This window comes from Myotis lucifugus, unplaced genomic scaffold, assembly GCF_000147115.1.
Source record: "Myotis lucifugus unplaced genomic scaffold, Myoluc2.0 scaffold_60, whole genome shotgun sequence".
Lineage (NCBI taxonomy): Eukaryota > Metazoa > Chordata > Mammalia > Chiroptera > Vespertilionidae > Myotis > Myotis lucifugus.
Genome location: NW_005871108.1, coordinates 3,790,844 through 3,818,059, shown reverse-complemented (window position 1 = coordinate 3,818,059; position 27,216 = coordinate 3,790,844). Strand labels below are relative to the sequence as shown.

Below are 27,216 nucleotides of genomic sequence, written 5' to 3'. Positions count from 1 at the left end.
TCTGCCCCAAGCTAGGGAAAAGGCTTATAGCAATATATATTTCAGAAAACATGTCCAAGCAGGAGAGATTAGGGGTAGTTCACCCTAACAGGAAGGAGTTCGGATTTGAAAAACAAATGGAAGAGATTGGTGGTGCCAAGTGATTTATGCTCAGAGAAGATCGCTAGGATCACTGTTACTCAATTAAAACTGTCATGTTGTGTAAAGCTGGCTCCTCCCAGTGTCACCATTCCGACTCTCGGGACGGGCGGCCCCTCTTTCGAAACTTTGGAAACTTACAGGTGACACACCTCCTTCCAAATCCAAAGGAACATGCTTTCTGATTGGACAAATCCAGTAGCGTTTCTAACATGCCTTAGGTCCAGTCGGGCGGAGCCCACTGTGATTGGTTACAAGCTCTCCCTTTCTTCCAATCAGACTTCTACTCGGGAGAGTGCGTGAGTCTTGTGCGGTGCGTGTGCCCTATGTCTGGGTCTTCATATCTGAGTGACAGAAGGCACAGCCTATGGTCGTGAAGATGCGGAGGCGCGGCCCCGAGCTGCGTGTAGGTGAGGGCTGTGCCCCCGGAAGCCGGGCTGTCAGTGCGCGTCGGACTCAGCGTTCCACCCCCGAGTGATACCCTCGCTATGGCCGCCCCGCCGCAGCTGCGAGGTCTGCTCCTGGCTGTGAACGCGCTGTTGCGCAAGCGTCGGTACCACACTGCGTTGGCCGTGATTAAAGGCTTCCGGAACGGAGCAGTGTGAGTGGGCCTAGGTCCGGCGGGGGCTCGGGGACGGGCCTGGCTCGGGTCAGCGGCGCGGGTTCCCGGCCTGGCGTCGCTGCGCTGTGTGCCCTTGAGCAGCCGTAGTGTGTCTGTAGGTCTCAGTGTCCGTGTCCACCATCTGCTGTGGGCGCTGGATTCTGGCTCCCGCGCGCCTTCTGAGCCGGAGATCCCACTATGCTTTTTTCTGGGTCCTTCGTGCTTTGCAGCCTGGTTCTCTCGCCTTGACCACCTCCCACGCCAGTCTCTGTATTCCCTGCTTTAAAGTCTAGTTTCTCCCTTTCCCTCCCCCTCCGCTGTGTGCCCTTGGGCCTCTCTGGCTTCAGTGGCCCCATCTGCACAAAGGGAAGCTGGCCTCCAGCAGACCTCTGCCTATGCTCCCGCTACCCCGCCTCCCCCATTAACCTGGCCTTGGGCTCACACCCCGTTTCTCACTCCCCATCTGCATAACTCTAGCGGTAAATCCCCATCTAGCACAGGGACTCCAGGGTCATAAGCCTCAGGAGTGACAGCAAATGTTTTAAAAAGTTGCAAATACAGTACTTGCTGGGCAGATTGATTCCACCCTGGCTATCAGTCCTGCAGAAGAGGTCTTGGGGTAATTTCCACTGCCTGTTCTTGGAGGGGAGCTCGGCCTCCTTTAACCTCATGCATAACAGCTGTCATTTATTGAGAGCCTATTGTGCTAGAACTGGGAATGCAGCAGAGAACAAACTGAACAAAGATCTCTATCCTCCTGGAGTTGGCATCCTAGTGGCAGCCTGGCCTGGTGATAAGGATGTGGATGGCCTCAGTTTGAATCTTGGTGCCACCTATCTGTGTGATCTTGAGCAAGTTATTTAGCCTCAATTTCTATAAAATAGGGATGATAATAGGACTTACACTGTCAGAGAATTGAGTCAATATGTATGTAATGCTTATGTATGTAATGCTTAGCACAATGCCTTATATACATGTATTACTGTTGGCTGCTGTTATTGTTATATTCACATGGATTCTGCCTGACTCACTTTCCTCACCTTTTTCAGGCCTCTGTTTGTGTCACCTCCTCAGTGAGGCCATCCCTGAACTCCCTACCTTCTTCCCTACATAATTTTTCTCCATAGTACTTGTCACCATCTAACACTCAGTAGTTCACTCATGTATCCTGTTGTATTTTTTCTTAATATTTTTTATTGATTTCAGAGAAAGTGAGAGAGAGAGAGAAACATCATGATGAGAGAGAATCATTGATTGGCTGCCTCCTGCATGCCCCACACTGGGGATTGAGCCCATAACCCAGGTATGTAATGTACCCTGACTGGGAATTGAACCATGACCTCCTGTTTCCTAGATCGACGCTCAACCACTGAGCCACGCCAGCTGGGCATGTATCCTGTTTTTATACTCTGTCTCTCACTAGAAAGTAAGCTTCATGGGGACAGAAATTTTTATCTACTTTGTCCTTTGGTATATTCTTAGTACCTGGTACATAGTAGACTTTCAAATATTTATTGAATGAATGAGTAAGTGTGCAAGGTAAGAATTGTCATTGTCCCCATTTTCCAGATGAGAAGACTGTGGCTCAGAGAGGTAAATTCATTGCTCTTGATTGTGTCACTTAGTCAGGTTCCAAGCCAGGATTTAAACCCAAGGATGCCCAAGACCAGGCTCCTGACTTCCTTGGGCACCCAGAGTTTCAGGTAGAAGTTGATTCCTGCTGAGCCATGCCTTGGTGTGACGAGGGTGGAATGGACCCTGAGATAACATCAGTTTCCCTTTGCCAAGATATTCTTAGGACTAAGCAAGAGTTAATAGGAGTCACACAAGCCCTGGTACCAGCAGGTATTGCCCAATGCTGGCTTTGTACACCTGCTCCCACTCAACTCTTCCTGTGATCTCAGGAACCTTCCCAGCCAGGGAAGGCATTGCTAAGGTCAAGCCCTTGGGCTCAAATCCCAGTTCCTTCATTTCAAAGCTGGGTGCCCTTCATCTCTTCTGGCCTCAGTTTCCTCCCCTGTAAAATGGAAACAAATTCACCTCTACAGGGGTTTTTCTAAGCAGTGATCTCATTATACTGGTTAGCTAAGACACCATGCCCATCCAGAAGGATCTGGAGTCCAACGGGCAGGCTGATCTTTAAACTGTCATGGCAGTGCCAGGTGATTGGAGAGCTGTACAGAAGAGATGATGCTGATATTTTGAAGGCTGAGTTGGAGTTTGCCAGGGGGAGAAGGGCACCCCAGGTAGAAGGAATGGTTTGAACAAATGCCTGGAGGTGGAAAAGAATGTGCTGTTTGTGAAGAAAGGCCATCCATCCAGGGAGACAGTCCTGGATGACTGAGACATGGGGACTTTGTAAAATTTAACTCAGTTTGATGTTCCAAGCCTAAATATATCAATGTGCATCTCTACAAATAAGAGCATTTTCTTATATGGCTGAATTGTCATGATTGCATTTAGGAAGTTAATAGTAATCCTATAATGTAGACTCCTGTCCAGCCAATAGTCAAATCGTTTCAGTTGTCTCCCAGATATTCTCCAGCCTTGATCCAGACCAGATCCTCCAGGACATCACATCACACCTGTGCCCTTATGTCCTTTAAGTCCTTTTAAATCTAGGGCATCCCTTCTTTCAGGACACAGAGTAACCCTGTGAACAGTAGTAACCAGCTCCCCCTGTTTTGAAGACTTTGGGAAGGGGGCTTGGCAGATTTAGGGAGTTGCGGGCACTGTTCTGCTTGTGTCTGGGGCATAAGGAAGGGGCCTTTTAGCCCTGGTCACCTGGAGGAGGCTGAGGGCTTCCTTCTTCAGGAGAGAAAGAGATCGCTTTGGATGAGGCGGGGCAAAGAGCTTTCTGGGGCCAGGATGGGTGTCCTGCCCACTGCAAGGCAGGGGAAAAGAGAGGCTTTAACTTGTTAACATTTTCATTTTGTTAGTTTATTTTTTTAAATGACATAACATTCAGAAAAGCCATAAAAAGTTAAATGCTAGGAAGTTCTGCCCACCCTATCCTGTCACATAGGCCCCCTCCCTGTCGGTGGCCTCTGTGTGTAGCCTCATGTCTCCCTCCATAAATATTGTCTACATAGACAAATCCATACATTCTCCTCCCATACCTTTTAAACAAGTTTTATTTTGAAATACGCTTAGATTTATAGAAGAATTTTCTTGTTTTACACACTTTTACATGTTACACACCTTGCTCTGGTAAAACCCTGCAGTGCACATAAAGCCACCTCATTTTTTTAAAATATTTTTTTCTTTATTTCATAGAAGAAGAGAGAGGGAGAGATAGAAACATCAATGATGAGAATCATCTATCACAGTGATGGCGAACCTATGACACGCGTGTCACTCATTTTTTTGGTTGATTTTTTCTTTGTTAAATGGCATTTAAATATATAAAATAAATATCAAAAATATAAGTCTTTGTTTTACTATGGTTGCAAATATCGAAAATTTTCTATATGTGATACTGCACCAGAGTTAAGTTAGGGTTTTTCAAAATGCTGACATGCCGAGCTCAAAAGGTTCGCCATCACTGATCTATCAGCTACCTCCTGCATGCCCTCTACTGGAGATTAAGCCCGCAACCCGGGCATGTGCCCTGACGGGGGGGTTGGGGGGAATCGAACTGTGACCTGATTCGTGGGTTGACACTCAACCACTGAGCCACACCTGCTGGGCAAGCCGCCTCATTCTTTTACTGCTGTTTAGTATTCTACTGAATGGATAGAGCGTTATTTATTATCCAGTAACACCCCCTGCAGAGAGACCCCCGGTTTGCTTCCAGTCTTTGGCTATTTCAAACAAGCCTATAGTGAACATTCACAAATACTCATATGACAACAATATATGGCTCATGACCATTGTTTCAAGGAGGATGCTATGGATTTTTACAGCGTGTAGCCTGGTCAGATCAGAGCCTGGCAGTTGGAGAACTTGGTGAGGGAAAGGCGAGTCCAATAAAGAAGAACAAGAAAGAAAGAGATATTAACATTTGGGGAACTAGGAACTTTCACATGTGCTATGTCCTTACCTGCCAGAAGCAACTCTGAAATGGAGAATACTTTTTTACTGATGAGAACAGGGCAGCTTTGAGAGGTTAAGTCATTTATCCAAGTTTAACAGCAAAATGTGGCAGGACTTGGACACCAAGTACTATTTCCTTTCTATGAACCACTTTGAACCTAGACCTAACTCAAAAGCTAGCATTATTTCCCTTCCTAAAATGAGGTTAGGATTAGGGGGAGGGGGAGGGGGGGGAAGGGGATCAAAGAAATAGCCCAGAAAAACATTAATACAGTGATGCTATAGTAACTGTTTTCTTTTGTTTTTACAGCTATGGAGCCAAAATCCGGGCCCCTCATGCACTGGTCATGACCTTTCTCTTCCGGAGTGGCAGGTACCCACCCCCATCTGCACACCCTTTAAACTGGGAGAAAATGTGGTCAGGCCTCAGTGCCAGGGCTGTTGCAGTAGCTTCCTAGCTGGGTCTAGCCAGCCGTGGGCAAACTACGGCCCGCGGGCCGGATCCGGCCCGTTTGAAATGAATAAAACTAAAAAAAAAAAAAAAAGACCGTACCCTTTTATGTAATGATGTTTACTTTGAATTTATATTAGTTCACACAAACACTCCATCCATGCTTTTGTTCCGGCCCTCCGGTCCAGTTTAAGAACGCATTGTGGCCCTCGAGTCAAAAAGTTTGCCCACCCCTGGTAGCCTGTCCCCACACCCACCTCCTAGAGTACAACTCTGATTCTACTGTCACTGCTGGAAACCTCCCCTGGATCCCACTCCCTCCAAAGAAGCCCAACTTCCAGGTGTGGCCTTCAGACCCTCTGCAGTTTGATCTCCGTTGCATCCCACCCTATTCTCCCATGTTCACTCTGGGGTGCCTTTGGCACACAGGACTTGCTGTCGTTCCATGCACATGCCACATGTGGTTCTATCCATATGTTTGCTCATGCAGTACCCCCCTGCCAGGAGTTCCCTTTCCTCTTCAACCCCACCTTTATTTCCTTCCAAGCAACCCAGTTCTCTGAGGATCACTTTCTCATGACCTCCCTTTGCTCAGACTTCTTGGTCTTCCTCTGATATCTCAAGTCTTCCCTCAAGGCATTTCTCTGAAACCAGCTTGTGATCTAGTTTTTTTTTTAAAGAAAGCTCCTGGCGCCCTAACCGGTTTGGATAGAGCGTCAGCCTGGGGACTCAGGGGTCCCAGGTTCGATTCCGGTCAAGGGCATGTACCTTGGTTGTGGGCACATCCCCAGTAGGGAGTGTGCAGGAGGCAGCTGATCGATGTTTCTCTCTCATTGATGTTTCTAACTCTCTATCCCTCTCCCTTCCTCTCTGTAAAAAAAATCAATAAAATATATTTTTTAAAAAAAGAAAGCTCTTGGCTTTTTAAAAATATATATATTTTTTTATTGATTTCAGAGGGGAAGGGAGAGAGCTAGAGAGATAGAAACATCAATGATGAGAGAGAATCATTGATTGGCTGCCTCCTGCACATACCCTACTCGGGGGGAGAGACAGGGTTCGAGACCGCAACCCAGGCATGTGCCCTTGGCCAGAATCAAACCTGGGACCCATTAGTCTACAGGCCAACGCTCTATCCACTGAGCCAAACTGGCTAGGGCAGTGGTTCTCAACCTTGGCTGCACATTAGAATCACCTGGGAATCTTTTTAAAATCCTGATTTCTGGCCTCATCCTCCGGAAATTCTGTTTCTTTGTTATGGGGTGGGGCCACAACAAGATTTTCTCTTTTTGTATTTTTACTTCTAAAATTTATTTGTGTTTGGTTTGTTTTTTTGTGCTCTGATTCATTTTTTTTTTTTTTCAATTGAGCTCAGTCATTCATTCAGTAGATATTTATTGAGTATCTGCTGTGGATCAGACTGTTTTAGATGCTGGGATACAGCAGTGAACAAAACAATGTTCACTGCCCTCACAGAGCTGCCTTCTAGCAGGAGGTGGCAGAAGAAAAAACATAATCAATAAGGAGAGTATGTGTGGATAGGTGACATGGGCTGTGGGAAGTAGAACAAGGAAAGAGAGAATGGGGATCAGGAGTGCTGTAGGAAAGGCAGGCTGCAGAATTAAATAGGGAAGGGCTCAGAGAGAAAGTCACGTTCGAGTGAAGACTTTAAGGAGGTAAAAGAGTTGGCCACATGGGCATTAGGCGAAAGTGTTCCAGGCCAAGGGAATAGCCAGTGCAGAGTCCCTGAGGTGAGGTCGTGCCTGGTGAATCTGAGGACGCTGGAGGGGAGGGGTTGACGGGGAGAGAACAAAGAGGAAGGTAACCTGGGCCCATTCTGTCCAACTTTAAAGAGGAGTTTGGCTTTTCCTTTACGTGAAACAGGAAGTTGTAAGCTCTTTTGCAGGGATATGGTACTATCTGCCCTATCTTTTGGTACAGTGAGAGTGAAGAGTTTGCTGCCAGATTAAGAACAGATGGGTGAGGGTGCCAAGGGCAGAAGTAAGTGTAAAAAAGGAGGCTGTGGCAATAATGCAGGCGAGTAACACTGATGGCAGTGGAGATTAGAAATGGTCAGATTCTAGAAACAATTTGAAGTGTTAACACTTAAAAACTGGGAAATCTAACTTGTCTTAGAATTGGCAACACTGGGCCCATGTTCCTATGGGGCAAGAGCCAGCTGATTTCTGGCTATGTCCACTCACCTGACAGATTTCCACAATGTTAGTAGACCCACTCCAAGGTCCTCATTTAGCTTTGAGGACACTTGGGTTTACCATTCCTGAATTGATCTCCCAGAGTACACTCTGTACTCCTCCCTGTGTTTTTCCCACTGCCCCCAAATGATTTAACTTAATTTATTTTTTAAATTTTTATTGATTTTAGAGAGAGAGAGGAAAAGAGACAGAGGGAGAGAGACATTGATTTGTGGTTCCACTCATTTTAAAAATATATACATTTTTTATTGATTTCAGAGAGGAAGGGGGAGAGAGAGAGAGAGAGAGAGAGAAACATCAATGATTAGAGAGAACCATTGATCAGCTGCTTCCTGCATGTGCCTCACTGGGGACCAAGCCTGCAACTCGGGCATGTCAAACTGTGACCTCCTGGTTCATAGGTCGACGCTCAACCATTGAGCCACCGTTGCCAGGACACTCATTTTTTAAAAATTGATTTTTAGAGAGAGAGGAAGGTAGAGGGAGAGAGAGAGAGAGAAACATTGATGTGAGAGCAAAGCATTGATTGGCTGCCTCCTGCAACCCCACTACTGGGCATTGAGTCCTGACCAGGAATAAAACTGGCAACCTTTTGGTGCACTGGACGATGCCTAACCAACGGAGCCATGCCAGCTAGGGCTGTTGTTCTACTTATTTTTCATTTAGTTTTTTTAATTTTTGAAAAATGCTACCATTACAAGAACACAGAAAAAAAAAATCAAAACAATTTTAGGTCTCCTGAAAACTTGTGTTGTCTTACTTCTAACAAGAAGTCAAAACGCATTATAACATGTGATTTTTTCTTTTTGAGTGTTCTTGTTCCACTTATTTATGCATTCATTGGTTGATTCTTGTATGTGCCCTGACCAGGGATTGAACCCACAATCTTAGACAACATTCTAACCAACTGAGCTACCCAGACAGGTTCCGAGTGATTTAATTTTAAAGGATAAATCAACTACCTACACTACTTAAATGTTTGTTTCTCTCAGGATGAAGAGAAAACTTAGTATGGCCTTACCTGCTACCCTACATCCTTTGCCCACACATTCTCTGCTCAGATTTTTCTCTGTTCCTTTACTCCCCACTCCCTGTCCCTCCTCAGGGTCTTTGCTGATCCCTCTGCCTGGGATGCAACTCCTCTCCCCTCTTGACCACACTGATTCCTCATCCTTCAGATCCCACGATTATCTCTTGTCAGGGTCAAAGTTTGACCCTTGCTTTGTGATTATATTTCCCTCTCTGATTAGATCATAAACCTCATGAGGGCAGCAAGCAGATCTTTTCCCCCCAGAATTGTATTCCCAGATCCAGCACACAGTAGGCACTAACTCCCTCATTCATTTATTTCTCCTCATGTTCACTCCAAAAAAAAATATTTATTGAGCACCTACTCTTTGTCAGACCCTGTTCTGGGCCCTAAGGATGAACAAGTCAGTTGTAGATACCACTCTCTGGTACCTTCCACTGCGATGGGGTGGGAGTGGGGGAGATAATAAACAAGCATATACAAGTCAGGTGGCAATAAGACCTATGAAGGAAAAAAAAAAAGGGTAAGGGGACAGATGTGATGGGCATTCTTTTATGTAGGGTGTTCGGGGAAAGACTCTCTGAGGAAGTGGCATGAAGTTAAGGCCTGAATCAAGGATGCCAGCAGCCCTCAGGACATGGATGTTAGAGGCCCTGAGCTCCTTGTGTGGTTTAGTTTTGCATGCCCAGTGGGTGAATGCCCTCCAAAGGGCTGGGCCTGCGCTCATGGTAATTCCCTAATTTTGTGCAGCCTCCGGGAGAAGCTTCGGGCCATCCTGAAGGCCACGTACACCCACTCTTCTAACCTGGCCTGCTTCGTGTTCACCTACAAGGGCCTCTGTGCCCTGCAGTCCCACCTGCAGGGAGAGACCCACCCGGTGCACTCGTTCCTGGCTGGCTTCCTTGGGGGCTTGCTGGTGTTTAGAGAGAACAATAACATCAACAGCCAGGTAAAGATCCTCCCCAGGAATGTGTGTGGGCTGGCTGGGTTCGGGGTGGGATATGGCTCAGGTATGAGTTGGGGGTCGGGGGGTCAAAGAAGATGAGCTCTTGGCTCCCTTCCCAGTCTGAGGCTCTGTGAGTCACCAGTCCCTCTGTGGTCTTGGGAAGGTCACCTCTCCCTCAGTTTCCTCGTCTGTAAATCAAGCAGCTTATTGGAATTTTATGATTCCCAAAATCAATGTGTACTGCTCTCTGGGGGCAAAGATGTTTTTATTTTTTTTAAAGAAAATCATTGCAGTGAAATGAGAAAAAAGAAAAATGACCCTGGAATATGATTTTCATAAAACAATATTTATTAAAGAATTGCCTCTTATTCTGTAACTTGCCCTTTTCTGGGTTAAAGTTCTATTTATTTTTTACTTTTATTGATTTCAGAGAGAGGAAGGGGGGGCGGAGAGAGAGAAAGAGAAACATTAATCAGTTGCCTCTCGCACGCTCCCCAAACCAGGGATCAAATCTGCAACCTGGGCATGTACCCAGACCGGGAATTGAGCTTGCCACCTTTTTAAAAAAAAATCAAGATTTCTATTTTATTTATTTTTAAATATGTTTTTATTGATTTTGAGGGAGAGAGGAAGGGAGAGGAATAGAGAGATAGAAACATCGATGAAAGAGAAACATCATTGGTCGGCTGCCTCCTGCATACCCTCTACAGGGGATCGAGCCTGCAACCCAGGCATGTGCCCTGACCAGGAATTGAATTGGTGACCTCTTGGTTCATGGGTCAATGCTCTAACCGCTGAGCACACAGGCCAGGGCTTATTAAATATTTTTAAATTACAAAAAGTTTTATTTTCACATTTTAAAAACAGATTAAACAGCCTCTATGTGCCTGGCATATGTCTAGGTGCTTGGGATACATGATAATAAAGTAGAAAATAAATTGAAAAGAAAGTTTCCATCCTCCTCCAATTGTCAAGCCACTGTTCTGGGACAGTCATTTTAATTGTGTCCTGTGTAGCCCTTCAGAAATTGTTGGTGCTTGTTTCAGTGTACATATCAGGAGTTTTCCACCAATGAGATTGTACTGCTTTTTTTTTTTTTTCCATGGGATGATGTATCTTGGAGACCCTTCTTGTCAGTCCTTCAGCCTTTTTAATATCAGAGCCCTCCACTGCTGGGTGGATGGATGGACCAGGCTTGATTTTACTAATCTCCTCTCAATGGGCATTTAAGGGGTCTGTAGCCTTTTGCCATTACACACATGCAGTCTACATCTTTGTTTGGACCTCTTCCTGCATATGTGTCAGTCTGTCCAAAAGTTCCTAGACATGGAATTATGGAGTCTGTGCATGTGAGCGTTTTGTGTTTTGAGAAAATTTTCTCGGTTTTATATTTGTTAGAAATTTCACATCCAAAGGCTAAGAATCCTGGTCACACCATCTCCTTCCCCCTCCCCTCTTTTCCTTGATCCCTGGCAATAATTACTCTGACCTCTATTTCTAAAATCTTCTCATTTCAACAGTATTATATAAGTGGAGTCATTACAGTATGCAGCCTTTGGGATTGGCTTTTTTCACTCGGCGTAATTCACTGGAGATTCATCCAAGTTGTTGAGTCTGTCAGTAGTTCATTTATTTTTATTGCTGAGTGGTGTTCCATTGCATGGATGTACCACAGTTTGTTTAAACATTTATCCCCAGAAGGACATGGGAGTTGTTTCCAACTTTTGGCTGTTAGGAATACAGCTGCTAAGAACATTCTTGTACACGTTTTTGAGTGAGCATTAGTTTTCATTTCTCTGGGATAAATGCCCAAGAGTACAGTTGCTGGGTCAAATGGTACATGCATGTTTAGTTTTATAAGAAACTCGCAAACTATTTTCCACAGTGACTGTACTATTGTACATTCCCATCAGGAATATATGCAGGTGACTCAGTTCCTCTGCATCCTAGCCAGTATTTGGTTTATCACATATATTTTTTAATGTTAGCCATTTTGATAGGTGTGAAGTGCCGTCTCATTTGTGATTTTAAATTTGCATTTCCCTGATGTCTAATGATGTTAAACAGCGTTACATGTGCTTATTTTCCATCTGTATAACCTGTTCGGTGAAGTATCTGTTCATGTCTTTTGACCATTTACTAATTGGATTTTTTTTTTTTACTGTTGAGTTTTGAGTTTTTAAAAAATATATTCCAGATAGTAGTCTTTATCAGATTTTTTTTTTTTGTAAATACTTTATCCCAGTCTATAGCTTTTCTTTTTGGCCTCTTCACATGGGCTTTCATAACAAAAAATAATAATTAATTTTGATGAGATCCAGTTTATCAAAAATTTTTTATGAATTTTTTTGGTGTCAAGTTACTTTTTAGTTTTGAACCATCTAAGTATATTAATTTAAAAATTTTAAATAAATAATGATAAAGATATAAAATAGTACTATTTAAAATGTCTGTACTACCAAGGCAATCTACAGATTCAGTGCAATCTCTATTAAAATACCAATGGCATAGTTCACAGAGTTAGAACAAATACTCCAAAAATTTATATGGAATCAAAAAAACCACAAATAGCTGCAGCAATTTTGAAAAAGAAAAATAAAGTTGGAGGAATCACAATACCAAATTTCAAGTTATACTACAAAGCCACCGTAATCAAAACAGCCTGGTATTAGCACAAGAACAGGCATATATATCAATGGAACAGAACAGAGAACCCAGAAATCGACCCAAGCCATTACACTCAATTAATATTTGACAAAGGAGGTAAGAGCATACAATGGAGTTAAGAGAGTGGTGTTGGGAAAATTGGACAGATACATGCAAAAAACGAAACTAGACCACCAACTTATACCATACACAGAATAAACTCAAAATGGATAAAAGACTTTTAAATGTAAGTTGTAAAACCATAAAAATCCTAGAAGAAATCATAGGCAGCAAAATCTCAGACATCAACAAATCAATAAATGACAAGTGCTGGCGAGGATGTGGAGAAAAGGAACCCTAGTACACTGTTGGTGGGAATGCAGACTGGTGCAGCCATTATGGAAAACAGTATGGAGTTTCCTCAGAAAATTAAATCTGGAACTGCCATTTGACCCAGTAGATTCCACCTCTAGGAATATATCCTAAAAAACCCGAAACACCAATCATAAAGAATGTATGCACCCCTATGCTCATAGCGGCACAATTTACAATAGCTAAGATCTGGAAACAGCCCAAGTGCCCATCAGTAGATGAGTGGATAAACAAGTTGTGGTACATTTATACCATGGAATACTATGCAGCAGTAAAAAAAGAAGAATCTCTTACCCTTTGAGACAGCATGCTAAGTGAAATAAGTCAGTCAGAGGAAGATAAGTATCACATGATCACACTCATATGGAATCTAAGTAACAGAATAAACTGATGAATGGAGTGGATCCAAAGACATGGAAGCATGGAACAGAATGCAGAATCTCATAGGGAGGGTGGGTGGGTGGGAGGTAATCAACCAAAGACCTTATATACATACTAGAGGCCCGATGCACGAAATTTCTGCAAGAGTAGGCCTTCCTTCCCCAAGCTGCCGGCACTGGCTTCCCTCACAGCCCCGGCTTCGTCTGGAAGGTCATCCGGAAGGATGTCCGGTCTAATTAGCATATTACGCTTTTATTATTATAGATATGCATAACCCATGGACACAGACAATAGGGTGCTAAAGACTAGGGGTGGCGGGGGGTGTAGGCTGGAGGGGGTCAATGGGGGGAAAAGGGGAACATATGTAATACTTTCAGCAATAAAGAATTATTTTTTAAAAATAAAGTGGGGTAACAACCTTAAAAAAATAAATAATATAGTACTATTAAAATGTCTGATACCACTTCATCTTGCACACCAACTTTGAAAAACACCGATCCATGCATGGGGGTGGGCAGAAGGTTCCCAGTGGCTGTGCACACCTGTAATCCCCTGTCATTCCCTCCCTGCAGATCAACATGTACCTGCTGTCACGCGTCCTATTTGCCCTGTGCCGCCTGGGAGTGGAGAAGGGCTACATTCCCGAACCCAAGTGGGACCCATTCCCATTGTTCACCGCGTTAGTGTGGGGGCTGGTGCTGTGGCTCTTTGAATACCACCGGCCCACGCTGCAGCCCTCACTGCAGTCCTCTATGACCTACCTGTACGAGGACAGCAATGTGTGGCATGACATCTCGGACTTCCTCATCTACAACAAGAGCCGTCCCTCAGAGTAACATAGCCCTGAGGTGCTTATGGGGGCTTCTACCTGAGTAGGCTCTGGGCGGTGTCCAGTTGTGGCTTGAGATTGGCTCCATCAGTGAAACCTCCCAGAGGATCCTGCTTTCTCAAGATCATGGCTCTCAGACTCCAACTTTCATTAACCCAGGGTTCCATTGTCCAAAGCAGAAGCACCAATTTTCCAATCTCATTAGGTACTCTTGAATGGTGGAATAAGAGGCTGAGTCAGGCTGAGGAACCTAAGGCATGGTTCCAGCGTATTGCTCACTTCTGTGAGACCTGGGAAAGTCACCCTTCTCTCTAGGCCTCAGGGGTCATGGAGCTCAGAGGAGGGCCCTGAAATCTCTTTCTGGTGGGTATGTTCTTTGTTCTTATGCTGGTGGGCAGTGGGTTTGCAAATATGTTTTTACAAAATATTAAGTTCCTTTTCTCGAGTGTTCTATTGGAGAAGCTCTAGAGTTTCACTGTCCAATAGAAACATAATGACAGTCATATATGTAATTGAAATTTTTCTAGTAGCCACATTAAAAAAAAGTGGGAAGAAGCAGATGAGATTAATCTTGATATATTTTAGCCCAAATTTCTAAAATATTATCATTTCAACCTGTAATTACTATGAAAATAAGGTCTTTTATATTCCTTTTTCTTATGCAGAGTCATCAAAATCAAGTATTTGTTTTACATTTACAGCACGCCTCAATTTAGACCAGTCACATTTCAAGGCTCAGTAAGTAGCCACATGTGGCTAGTCGTGGCTGTATTGGACTGTACAGATATAAAACACTTCTATCATCACAGAAAATTCTAGTGGGCATTGCAGATAAAGAGCCAGAGGACATGGGTTGGAGTCCCCACTCCATCACTGTGTAATTTTTTTAAAAAATATATTTTATTGATTTTTTACAGAGAGGAAGGGAGAAAGAGAGTTAGAAACATCGATGAGAGAGAAACATCGATCAGCCACCTCCTGCACATCTCCCACTGGGGATGTGCCCGCAACCCAGGTACATGCCCTTGACCGGAATCGAACCTGGGACCCTTCAGTCCGCAGGCCGACGCTCTATCCACTGAGCCAAACCGGTTTTGGCAATCACTGTGTAATTTTGAGGAAGGTTCGTGACCTCCCAGAGCCTCAGTTTCTTGTAAAATGAGAATAATTGTAATAATACCCGGTGTCCATGTTGGACTTGAATAACTACAACTGCTGCTACCCACACTAATCATTTAATGAGCTCCTACTTCCTCCTGGGTGCTTTGCACATACTTTTTAAATCCGTACAATGACCTTACAGGTCTGTATTTTGATTTTCATTCTACAGATGTGGAAACAGAATCAGAGAAGGGAAGTAACTTGCTCAAGATATACAGTTAGTATGGTAGCCCTATCAGGGTTTGAACCCAGATTTATCTGATTTCAAAGCCTATGTGTTTTTAAGTGCCTTACTTTAAATTTAGGAACCTAAGCTAAGCTATGCAAATGTTAGCTAGTTCTAGGGTCTGTTTCAGAAGGGGACACAAACTCAAATGCCTACAGGGGCCTGACGGTGGCATAAATGATCATGTTCTGGGTGCTATGTAGTAGGGACTGATGGGGACGTGGTGAACTGGAGACGCCTGTGCCAGTCCGATATTTTAAAACCAAGCTGGACGAATCAATCAGGTCTCCAGGAAGATTTGGTCCGTGACCCACTAATTGGGTCTCCAGGAAGATTTGGTCCGTGACCCACTAATTGGAGTCCCTTGGCCTAATAGGAATATCTCAGTCTCTTTATATTTTAGAACTTACTAGTAGAAATGTACACATGAGTCACTGGAGATCTTATTAAAATGCAAATTCTGATTCAGTGGGTTTGGGGTGGGGCCTGAATATTCTGCCTGTCTCTCAGACGCCCAGGTGCTGCTGCTGCTGCTGCTGGTCTGAGCCACACCTTGAGTAGCAAAGTAGTAGGGGATGATATGGGGCCAACTGCTATCCCATGTGACACATGTGGAAACTGAACTAAACAGAGCTGAGCTGTTAGGTAACAGAGCAGGGATTAGGTCTGATTCTAACAGCTGTGTTCTCAGCTACGATGTTGTACTGCCAACCTGGAGAAAGTGATCTTGAAGGTCCCTTAGTTCATTCTGTGGAGGGTGACTGAGATCCTAAGGTTATGGGAGAGGAGGGGGTCATCATCAGCAAGTGGGTTTTATGGCAGATGTAGGGGGGCCCTCCCCATATCTCTTCTAGTTTACCATGTAAGTGCACACCAGCAGCTTTTCCAACAGCCACCCCTGTGTCTTTCTGCCTGAGGGCATCACTTGCCACTGGCACCTGCTTTGCCACCCTGCAGCAGACCTGCAGTGCTGGGGGATTAACGCATCCAGGGCACAGCTCTCAATCAGTGCCTGATAAACAGCCCCACTCCCACTCCCCTCGCCCAGTAGGCATGCTGCACTCTGGCTCTCAGGGCCCCCCAGCAGCACTGAGCTCCTCTTGTCCACCGTGGTCACTTGCTCAATAACACCTCCTTTCCTGCCTCCCTTCCTCATGCCCCTACCAGTGCTTCCTGGGACCACTTCCGATGTAACCCACTTGCACTCAAATTCTTGTCTTGGGGTCTGCTGTCGGAGAACCCAAACGAAAATTGGCCTCTGGTATAGCAGGTTGAGAGGTAGTAAAACATGGTGGTTGGGGACATAGGCTTTGTAGCCAATGTCTGGGCTCAGCTCTGATTCTGTTGTTTCCTAGGGCAAGTGATTTAACTATTCTGTACCTGTGTTTCATCATCTGTAAAGAAGGTGTTCTATAGGGTGATCTGGAGGATTAAATGTGACACATAAAGTAAGCACTCGGTAAATGTTTGCTGTTATTTCTAATAGTGTTCAAACATAGAAGGAAGCGTGGTCCTGAGAACTGAGTAGACCCTGCTTTCAGCCTGTCCTGCCCGCCAGCTGAAGGTAAAGCCTTGGCTGCCTGCCCTCCCCACATCCCCCCACTGCCACTGGGGGTTGGCCAGCTCTGCCACCGACTGTCTCTGCTCTCTAAGAATAGGTTTCCCTGACAGATGGCATCTCTCTGGATCCTGCCAGAGCATCTGGTGCCTCCAACTGCTCACTCCAGGGAGGAAGGCGGTGTGGACCTTGCTGAGGAGCAGAGTGCTGGCTTCCAGCAGACCTGAAAGGAGTCCCCACTCGGCTCCTTCCTAAGATCAGTCAAACGGGCATTGCCAAAGGGCCCTTGGCACACAGTAGGCACTCCATAAATGCTGGTTCCTTAAACAGCACAGTGGTTTAGCCTGTTTGCTTATTAAGCATCTGCCACATTCCTACAAAACCTTCTGGGACTGTAAATAATAACTTAATTTTAAAAATACTTTTTATTGATTTGAGAGAGAGAGAGAGAGACATCAGCGATATATATATATATATATATATATATATATATAGAGAGAGAGAGAGAGAGAGAGAGAGAGAGAGAGAGAGAGAGAGACACACACACACATCGGCCTCTGAGCCCACAATCTGAGCATGTGTCCTGACTGGGAATCAAACCAACTACCTTTTGGTGCACTGGACGATGCCCAACCAACTAAGCCACACCAGCCAGGGTTGTAGACAATAACTTTTAAATTAATAATATGTACACATAGTACAAAATTTAAATGGTATAAAAGTTGTGTAATAGAAAAGTCAGGTTCCATCCTACAACCCAAGCTCCTCCCCTCTTGCCAGGGCCACTCACTGTTAGCACCTTCCAGTACTGCCTTCCAGAGATATTCCATGCACAGCCCCCTATCCTTGTCTCATAAGAACCTATTACATTACACTGTCATCTCAGCAACTTTGGCATTTCCTCTCTGTCCTCTGCATTGTTAGTTTCTCTTTGATTAATAATCTGATATGCGTTCTTTCTTTGAGCTGGTTCCCTCAACTCAACCCCTACCCCCCAAATATCTTGGGCAGATTCTTACTGTAATGAGCATGAAGATGAACCACCCTAGATATCCTGAGCCTTATCAGAGACAACACCCAACATTCAGGCTCACGGAACACCAAGTGAAAGAAGAAAGACAAAGCTGAAGGTAATTTGGGGCCCTTCTGCTGCTCTGCTCCCAAATTAGAGATCTTTCAGTGAACCTATATAAGAGCAATGATTCACAGGCTGAGATGCCAAGAAATTGCCTCATGATGCTCGCTGCTCCCACCTTCCACAGGCTCTAGAAAGGATCCAGGAGATGGTGTTTCTTTCTATATTGTTCACTTCTCCCACTCCCATGAGTGCATTTTGGGTTTATAAGAATCAGGCTTTAAACTTAAACCAGAACATTGTGCTGTGCTCCACTTCCTGGAACGAACCCCACCTGTCCACAATCTGTGACTTCAGATAGGTTTCTTGTTTTAATGGATCATTAGAGAGTATTTATTTAAAAAAAAGTCATTCCCCCCCTCCCTTGTCTAGTCCAGATTCATAGGGAGAGAGTGTGTCTTGCTTCAGCCTTGAAGAGCATTTTGGGTGAGAAGTTTAATTTTAACCAAAAAGTATCCTGAAGGACTCTTGTGAGCTGGAGGCCACACGGTCAGGCGGAGGACAGAGGGAAAGCTGGGTGTTCTTCTAAGTATTATTTTTAATTGAGTTTAGAGAGAGGAAGGGGAGAGAGAGAGAGGTCTGTTGTTCCACTCAGTTATGCATTCATTGATTGATTCTTGTACGTGTCCTGACCAACCCCACAACCTTGGTGTATCAGGATGACGCTCTAACCAACTGAGCTATGTGGCCAGGGCTCTATTGTTTTTAGAGAGGGCTTTCTAACGGAGGGCTCCCCATTTTCTGTACAGGTCTCTGCTCAAAGCTGCTGCAGAAATCACGATTTTATACATAAGACAGGAAATAGAGGCTATGGGGTCTCTTTTGGAAACCTTGTTCTCACTGCTCTTCCGGGCTTCTCCCTTCAGCCTCTGTTCGTGGGCTGCATATCAGCTGAGAGAAGGGTCAGGGACAGGCCTCATCATCTCTTTTAGGTTACCTTTTATGTGTGTCATGAACCCCTTTGGCATCTGGTGAAACCTATGGACCCTTCTCTTAATGCTGTTTTTAAAACCTATAAAACAAAATACATAGGATTTTAAAAAGGACAACAATTACATTGAATTTTGAAATAATAATCAAAATAGTTTTAAATATATTTTTATTGATTTCAGAGAGGAAGGGAAAGGGAGAGAGAGATAGAAACATCAATGATGAGAGAGAATCATTGATTGGCTGCTTCCTGCACGCTCCACACTGGGGATCAAGCCCACAACCTGGGTATATGCCCTGACCTGGGAATCAAACCGGTGACCTCTTGGTTCCTGGGTCGACACTCCACCACTGAGCCACACCTGGCTGGGCCACACCTTCTTTTTTTTGTTTTGTTTTATCTCATTAAAGAACAATGGTCCAAAACTACCATGATTTCATAGATGCAATAGCACAAATAATCTCACAATACCTGCAGCAACTGTAGCAGGATATGGAAATAGCTGTGATTTCTTTTTTTTTTTAAATATATTTTATTGATTTTTATAAAGAGGAAGGGAGAGGGATAGACAGTTAGAAACATCGATCAGAGAGAAACATCGATCAGCTGCCTCCTGCACACTCCCTACTGGGTATGTGCCCACAACAAAGGTACATGCCCTTGACCAGAATCGAACCTGGGACCCTTGAGTCCGCAGGCTGATGCTCTATCCACTGAGCCAAACCGGTTAGGGCTAGCTGTGATTTCTATTGGTGATAAAGTCCCAGCTACTGCTAATAGGCCTCTGGTTTGTTGTCAACATTTAGAATCGATGAAAATGTTACATTGCAGTCAGAGGCTAGTGATAATATAGGTGTAATTTTTTTTTCTCCTGTTTAAGTTCATGGATTTCAGATTCAAAATTCCTACTTGAGAGTTTTCTTCCCAGTCTGACCACATGGCAGCTGCCATTATTTAGCAAACCCTGAGCACGGAATAATGAAAATAATGGCTAATGCTGGCTGATCCCGTACTCAGTAAGTACTAAGTACACGGTGATATTGGAGACTAGGATTCAGCAATGAAAGAAGCCAGTTCCTGCCCAACCAGGGCTAACAAATGAATATGTAAATAAGATGATTCCAAAATGGTAGGTGCTATGAAGTCAATAGTACAGAACAGTGTAATAGAATGGCTTAGAAGGGAGAACGAAAGGTCTGTTTTCCAGGGAAAGGTTCTCTAAGGAGGTGATGTTTGCTCTGAGACCTGAGTCATGAGAGAGTCATGCAAAGATGTGGATGGAGAAAGGGTGATTGGCCACAGGCAATTTTGCCTTGTAAAAGATAAAATAACTGGTTAACAGTTTGGTGTTGTTTTTTTTGTTTTGTTTGGTTTCATTTCTCCATTGACAAAGTTCTCACAATTACTCCCATTTTTCTATTACAGTAGTCCCCCCTTATCCAAGGAGGATATATTCCAAGACCCCCCAGTGCATGCCTGAAACCGAGGATAGTACTGAATCAGTTATATATATATATATATATATATATATATATATATATATATGTATATATATATGATGTTTTACCCTATAATTGCCTATGGTAAAGTTTAATTTATAAATTATACACAGTAAGAGATGAACAATAACTAAAAATAGAACAGTTATAACAATATACTGCAATACAAGTTATCTGAATATGGTTCTCTCTAGTAATTTTTATAGTTCTCATTCTAAACCTATTCCTGAACCTATATAACTATCCCTTACTTGCAGTAAATGGTTTGGTGTCACTCATTTCAGGAGATCCCTTCTGAAGTCTTTGTATAGGCGTAAAGCTTTCTGGCCCAACACATTGTCAGCAGTCGGAACACATTTCCTGTTCATGTCTTCCACCCACAAATGTAATGCCTTTTACAATTAACTAAGCACTTATGCACTGTGGCCATAACTTTTGCAGTTTGAGGTGCAACAGCAAAATTAGCATAAATTTCTCTTTTTTTAAAGTTCTTTTTAAAAATTATTTTGATTTTTAGAGAAAGAGAGAAACATCGATTTGTTGTTTCACCCATATATGCATTCCTTGGTTGCTTCTTGTATGTGCCCTGACCAGGGATTGAATCCACAACCTCAGCGCATTGGGACAAGGATCTAACCAACTGAGCTACTCAGCTAGGGATATTAGCACAAATTTCTTTTTCCTTTTTCATAACCGGAGGATATTTTTGAGAGAGAATTTTAGAGAGAGAGGGAAGGAGAGAGGGAGGGAGGGAGAGAAATTGATATGAGAGAGACACATCGATAGATTCCCTCATGCACGTGCCCAGACCAGGTACATGCCCCTGACTGAGAACTGAGCTTGAAACCCTTCAGTGTGGGGGTTGATGCTCTAACCACTGAGAAATACTGGCCAGGGAAGATTCATTCTTACCATAGATCTTGGCATCTTGGCAACCTCAGCATACGATTTTTCTTCATTTCTTATTAAGTTGAGGACTTTCACCTTTTCACCTAAAGGAAGCACTTTATGGCTTCTCTTGGGCATATCCGAATTGCCAGCATCACTACTCTTGTGCTTTGGGGTCATTCTTAAGTAAAATAAGGCCTACTGGAACACAAGCACTGCGATACCAGAACAGGCTCTGATAATTCAGATGGCTCCTAAGTGACAAATGGGCAAGGAGTCTATCCAGCATGGAGATGCTGGACAAAGGGATGATTCACAGCCTTGTGGGACAGAGCAGGACAGCATGAAATTTCATTCACTACTCAGAATGGTGCACAATTTAAAATTTATAAGTTTATTTCTGGGATTTTCCATGTAATATTTTGGACCACGGGGAAACAAAATTGGATAAGGAGGGACTGTATACATAAATCTTAGCTAGCTCTCTGATACAGTGACAAGTAGACTTGGTGGTGGTCTTCAAATAGCTACCATTTCTTCCCGATGACAGTGATTTGCCCGAAGAGTTGGTTTCTTATTTTGAAAGACATTACCTTGGAGAAAACCAAGTGGAGGGCCCTCTTTGAAGGAGCAGAAAGGAACACACATTTCCCATGGAATGAAGACAAGTGCTTAGGTGCAATCCACACAAAAAATAAAATCCGTTATTTGCGCAGTATTGCCACGAATCTACACCCATTTTGTTGTTAATCCTCACCTGAGGATATTTTTTCCACTGATATTTAGAGAGAGTGGAAGGGAGTGAAGGGGAAGAGAGAGAGAGAAACATTGATGTGGTTGCCTCCTGCATGTTCCCCTACTGGGGCCAGGGATTGAACCTGCAACCCAAGTACGCGTCTTAGACCTGGAAGCAAACCTACGACCCTTCAGTGTGAGGGCCGACGCTCTCACCACTGAGAAACACTGGCCAGGGCCATTATGTCCTTTTTTAAAAATTTTGTTTTTTATTGTCATTATGTCCTCTCTAATGTTGTGATTTTATCTTTTTTATGGCAAAATTGCCTTATGGCCAATGAGTTTTACAGCGAAAATGTTTGTGGCAGAAATGTTTGCCACAAATATGCTTCAGTGAAAGTATCTAGAACCATTTACAGTATAGGATCTGCAAAATGCACAGACCTGGAGAAGGGAACCAGCTGAAAGCTTTCCAGGGCTGGCAGGAGGCCTGAGTGGCTGAGGCAGAGTGCAGGGTGGGGCTTGTTGGAGCATTGGAGCTGAAGTCCCAGGGGCTGGTGGGTCCATCAGGCAGGCTTTGTGGGCCAGAGTAAAGGGTTTGAGTTTTCTTCTAAGTATGAGGACAGCCTTTGGCAGGTTTAAGCAGAGGAGTGATGTGACGTTAATTTACATTTTAGAAAGACCCAGCTATGAGTGGATAAGAGTGTAGGGGGCCAGGCTGGCAGCAAAAATCTATTGAGGAAGCCCTACAATGGCCCACGTGAGAGACTATGACTGCTTGGACCAGGGTGGGGCCATGAGGTGAAGAGAAGTGGCAGATCTGGGGTATAATTTGGGGAGACTCAGCAGCCCAGAGCTGTGGAGGTGAGGAGGCAGGGTGTAGTGACTAACTCTCATGTTCCCCCTTCTTAAGCCTCCCCCCACCACCTTGTCCCCCACCTTGCCGCCTCAGCCCCCTACAGCCCTCCATGGCCCCTCTGGGGCCTGCTACCCGCCCACCAGGCCCCTGGTGTTCTGGCTTCCCAGCTGGCCCCAATTGTTGTCACTCCCCAGGGAGTCATGGGAACACACTCCCCCTCCCCCCTCGACCCCTCTCCTCCCAGACAAGGCCAGGCCCTAACAATGCCCCCTCAGCCAGCCAGTGGCCCGGACACAAGACCCCTGTTTCGATTCATTGCCAGCTCCAGGAGGCCTGCTGGGTTTCCTGGCCTGTTTGGCATATATATAACTCTGGCTTCCCGGAGGGATTTTTTGTTGTTGTTGTTAAAAAACACACACACAACTCTGCCTCCTCTTCTCTGAATCTCTTAATATATTATAAAAAGCCTTTCTCTTCCCATCCCGAGCCCTCTCTACTCCCTTTCCTGACCGCATTTGCCATGTGCCTGTCAATCCAGGACCAAATGCAGGTCAGCAGGTGCCAGTGAGAAAATGAGAAAAAGAAAGAAAAGCTGCTCACTCCACCGTGGCCGACCTCGAACGTGCTGGTGAGGCTGAAGATCATGAGACTAATCGGAGGGCTTATGACATGGCAGGCACTGTGCCCAGCGCTTTTTGTACACCGTATCTCGTTACTTCTGAGACTCCATCGAAGATGAGGTGCAACATTATTTTGAGCCCCTGAGAAAGGAAAAAGCTACTGAGCAAAAATGGACATCATGTAGTCCCAAGTTTCTAGGGAAGGAATTATAACAAACATCTTACAAGAAAATACGTAAATATGTATTATATGCATGAAAAGGACTGGAGAGAAACATCGCAAAATACTACCCTGTTCTCTCTGAGGGGCAGAACTGGGAAATTTATATCCATTTCCTGTACACATTTCTTTTGAGGATTTCTACAGGCTCTGGAACATTTCTGTTCAGGTGAACAAAAATTTCAATCCTCATCACAGGTCCTTCCTCCACTTTTAAAATGATGATGCTTGTGCTCGCTTCGGCAGCACACATACTAAAATTGGAATGATACAGAGAATATTAGCATGGCCCCTGCGCAAGGATGACACGCAAATTCGTGAAGCGTTCCATATTTAAAAAATGAAAAATAAAAAAATTATGATGCTTCGTCTAAACTTTCACATTCTTTTATCTTAAAAAAGGAAGTATCACCCAAATATTCTTTTTTTTTAAAATATATTTTATTGATTTTTTACAGAGAGGAAGGGAGGGAGATAGAGAGTTAGAAACATCGATCAGCCGCCTCCTGCACATCTCCCACTGGGGATGTGCCCGCAACCCAGGTACATGCCCTTGACCGGAATCGAACCTGGGACCTTTCAGTCCGCAGGCCGACGCTCTATCCACTGAGCCAAACCGGTTTCGGCCAAATATTCTTAAAATGCCCTTTCTAGACTCATTCTACTTCAGTTATATGTTTTCCAACTACTTCTATAGCTGTGAAGTTTGGTCCTTTATACATTTCCGAAGGCTATGCTTTTACAAGTGACATAATTATTCTTTTGGGTAGTACAAACTGTGCTGTTGGAGGGTTGTAAAGTATTGGCTGCCTCAAGACTTATGACAAATTCTGAATGGTCTCTTGGTGATCAACAGTGATGACTGACCCCACAGAGATGAAATCCCATCTATCACAATATTGATTCTGGAGTTGAATGTGTTCCTGGCCCCTCAAGCAATCAGCATATGCCCCAAAATAGCTTTGTAGAAAGTAAGTGATCACTGACAGAGGTCAGGCCCTATACATATTAAAAGTTCTGGGTCACAGGTATATTTCAAAGCAGAGCCTGGAATGCCTCAATTATTGGTAACATCTTTCAAACTGTCAAGGAAAGCCCTTCAAACTAATCAAGTTTAAGATGAATAAGGTAGTTTCCATTTTGGCATCATTTCTCTTTGTGGATGCAGCATTTTGAAAATTCAAATAGCCTGCAATCTGAATCCCAGAGGAACACATTGAGGGTGACCTTGAAAACACTGCTGAACTTGCCATTTACTTAAGCAGATGGGATCCCTCCTCACTCCCCTACCCCCAGTGACTTAAACAAGAAATGATGTTAACTATCTCTCTATATAAAAGGCTAATATACAAAGTGTCCCCTCAGGAGTTCGACCGGGAGACTGGGAGTTCTATCACTTGCTGTGACGTGCGCTGATGACCAGGGGTGGCACAAAACAGCAGCAGCCACGAGGGGCTAAGGGAGCGAGGGAAGGACGAGGTGAGAAGGGGGGGGAACCTGATCAGTCCTTATTGCTGGCCAGGCCTAGGGACCCTACCCATGCACGAATTTCGTGCACCAGGCCTCTAGTAGGGTTAATAATAGGAGGAGGGGAGAGAATTATCTTTAATCATTACTAACGAAACTTTTGAGAGGAAAGATGTACACATATTCTCAAGTGGCTGTGACTGGACCTGCAAATCAAAACCCTTATCAATTTTTGTTTTGTTTTGTTTTGCAGAAAGGAAAACACAAACTGTGAGGGTCCATTATATTGAGCTACATTTAGAAACAATCAACTTCTAAAGATAAGTTTATTTCTTGTATATGACCTGGAATTCTTCCCGTCTGAAAACAGGTGCAGAAATGGCTACCTCCAAGTGAGTTGCATAAACATATTTCTTGAGGGTGTTTTTCTTCCCTCTCAGATACTTGTTTTTATTCAAGATTGTTACATGGTCAATGAAATGCTAACTTCTATTCCATTCTTTGCTGGAAGGAAGTGCTTATTCATTATTTGGAAAGAAAAGGAAAGAACCCACAGCCGCCCAACTGGTTAAACTAACCACTTTCTGTTTTCAACATCATCTGCCAAAAATAATGTCTGGCATTATGAGGGGGAGAAAAACAAATACAGTTGGAGATTTGAGAAAAATCAATTCATTTTAGCATTATGTTACTTTTATGAAGGAAAATAAAAAAAACCCAAAGAAGTGGTTGTGAATCACAACCCCAGGTATTAAAATATGAAATGTTTGCTTATCTTGGTTCCTGAATTCTGCCTTAGCCAAAAGTTAGTTTTCCTGGAAGATATATAAAGACCCTTGGATTTCTAGAAAACTCTTTAGTGAATGTGTCATTATCCTTAAAAGGACTCTGATGGTTCTCTAAATGTTACAGCTACTTCCCTAAATTAGTTTTTATTTTTGTGAGAACATAGTTTATACATTAAAAAGAAGTGCTTTCAAATTCTTTCTTGGTCAATAGCTTTATTCTCTCTCTCTTGTTATTTATTTATTTTTTTTAGTAACATAACTAAGAAACAAAGGAAAACAACTTTGAAATTCTATTAAAATAGCCGAAACCGGTTTGGCTCAGTGGATAGAGCGTCGGCCTGCGGACTGAAGGGTCCCAGGTTTGATTCCGGTCAAGGGCATGTACCTGGGTTGCGGGCACATCCCCTGTAGGAGATGTGCAGGAGGCGGCTGATCGATGTTTCTCTCTCATCGATGTTTCTGACTCTCTATCTCTCTCCCTTCCTCTCTGTAAAAAATCAATAAAATATATTTTTTTAAAAAAAGAGTTTAAAAAAATTCTATTAAAATAAAACTATTTTTTTGTATATAGTAGAGCCGTGTCTAGTGAATATTAATTTATTGATTAATACTGATTGCATGTAGGGTTCTACCACAAAATAAAAAATAAAATCTTGTAAAAGTCATTCATTTAAAGTTAATTGTTCAGCAGGTTGTTCAAAGCTCGGAAAATATTTCATATTCTAAAAAGAAAATTACTAATTCTGTCTCTTCCCTGGCAGTTTCAGTGGCAAGGAATTGTTTCTTACAATTCAACTTCCTTTTCTTCTGTGGTCTTCAGAATGTGGAATTGATCTGGTCACAACTGCTGCAGGATAATGCTAATAAAATGGTTCCTAGGACAGAAGTTAACTTTCTTTTTTTCCCCTGTTTTTTCAAACTTTATTACTTTTTAAAGTGAATTAATTGATTTTACATTTTTATTATATTTTAGTATAGTTTTGAGTTTACACACACACACACACACACACACACAATAAGAGGTACAGAGATTTCCCATACTCTCCCTTCCCCCACACATGCATAGCCTCCTGCATTATCAATAACCAACCATTTGGTGTATTTGTTATAATTGATGAACTTGACACATCATAATTGTCCAAAGTTCACAGTTTAAGAGTTCACTCTTGGTGTTATACATTCTGGTTTGGATTAATACTTTCTGTTTAAAATATAAAAATTGGCTATAAAATCACAAGACTTACCTGATCTTATGAACAGAAACAATTTTGGATTGATGTATCTGAAGTTTTCATCAGTTAAAGTGTTTTGAAGTTCTTAATATTTTAAGGCAATTTACTTAACAAGAACAATCTCTGTAAATTAACTTTAAAGTTAATCAGAATTCCTCAAAATTTGTGGTGTTTTTGAAGTTGAAGTTGCTCGTCACTTGGTAGACGGAATTTTATAAGGATTTGAATTAGAAAATACTAATGGATACTATC

The 27,216-nt window shown here is 43.4% G+C and overlaps 1 protein-coding gene, 1 long non-coding RNA gene and 1 other non-coding gene across 4 annotated transcripts; all 3 read left to right on the top strand.

The window, feature by feature from the left end:
- Positions 1-495: 495 nt before the first annotated feature.
- PXMP4 (peroxisomal membrane protein 4) lies at positions 496-14,203 on the top strand. The gene is made up of 4 exons (XM_006089413.3): positions 496-739; positions 5,085-5,147; positions 9,222-9,420; positions 13,389-14,203. The coding sequence occupies exons 1-4, from the start codon at positions 627-629 to the stop codon at positions 13,650-13,652; spliced, it is 639 nt and encodes a 212-aa protein (XP_006089475.1). The 5' UTR covers positions 496-626; the 3' UTR covers positions 13,653-14,203.
- A 1,142-nt stretch (positions 14,204-15,345) lies between these two features.
- Positions 15,346-25,928, top strand: LOC106697292. Of its 2 annotated transcripts, none has more exons than XR_002829464.1 (4): positions 15,346-16,491; positions 17,602-17,720; positions 23,176-23,646; positions 25,198-25,928. It is a non-coding gene; the product is annotated as an uncharacterized LOC106697292 (long non-coding RNA). The 2 variants fall into 2 exon arrangements; XR_001348367.2 differs by having other exon boundaries at positions 15,346-16,596.
- LOC111826198 lies at positions 23,708-23,814 on the top strand. Its single transcript, XR_002829484.1, has one exon. It is a non-coding gene; the product is annotated as a U6 spliceosomal RNA (small nuclear RNA).
- Positions 25,929-27,216: the final 1,288 nt, after the last annotated feature.

What these genes read in the sequence shown, in the direction of transcription:
- PXMP4 (XM_006089413.3), top strand. Translation starts at nt 627, where the DNA reads ATGGCCGCCCCGCCGCAGCTGCGAGGTCTGCTCCTGGCTGTGAACGCG. An exon ending in GGCTTCCGGAACGGAGCAGT is followed by an intron (nt 740 to 5,084) that starts GTGAGTGGGCCT and finishes TTGTTTTTACAG; the next exon opens with CTATGGAGCCAAAATCCGGG. An exon ending in ACAATAACATCAACAGCCAG is followed by an intron (nt 9,421 to 13,388) that starts GTAAAGATCCTC and finishes CCCTCCCTGCAG; the next exon opens with ATCAACATGTACCTGCTGTC.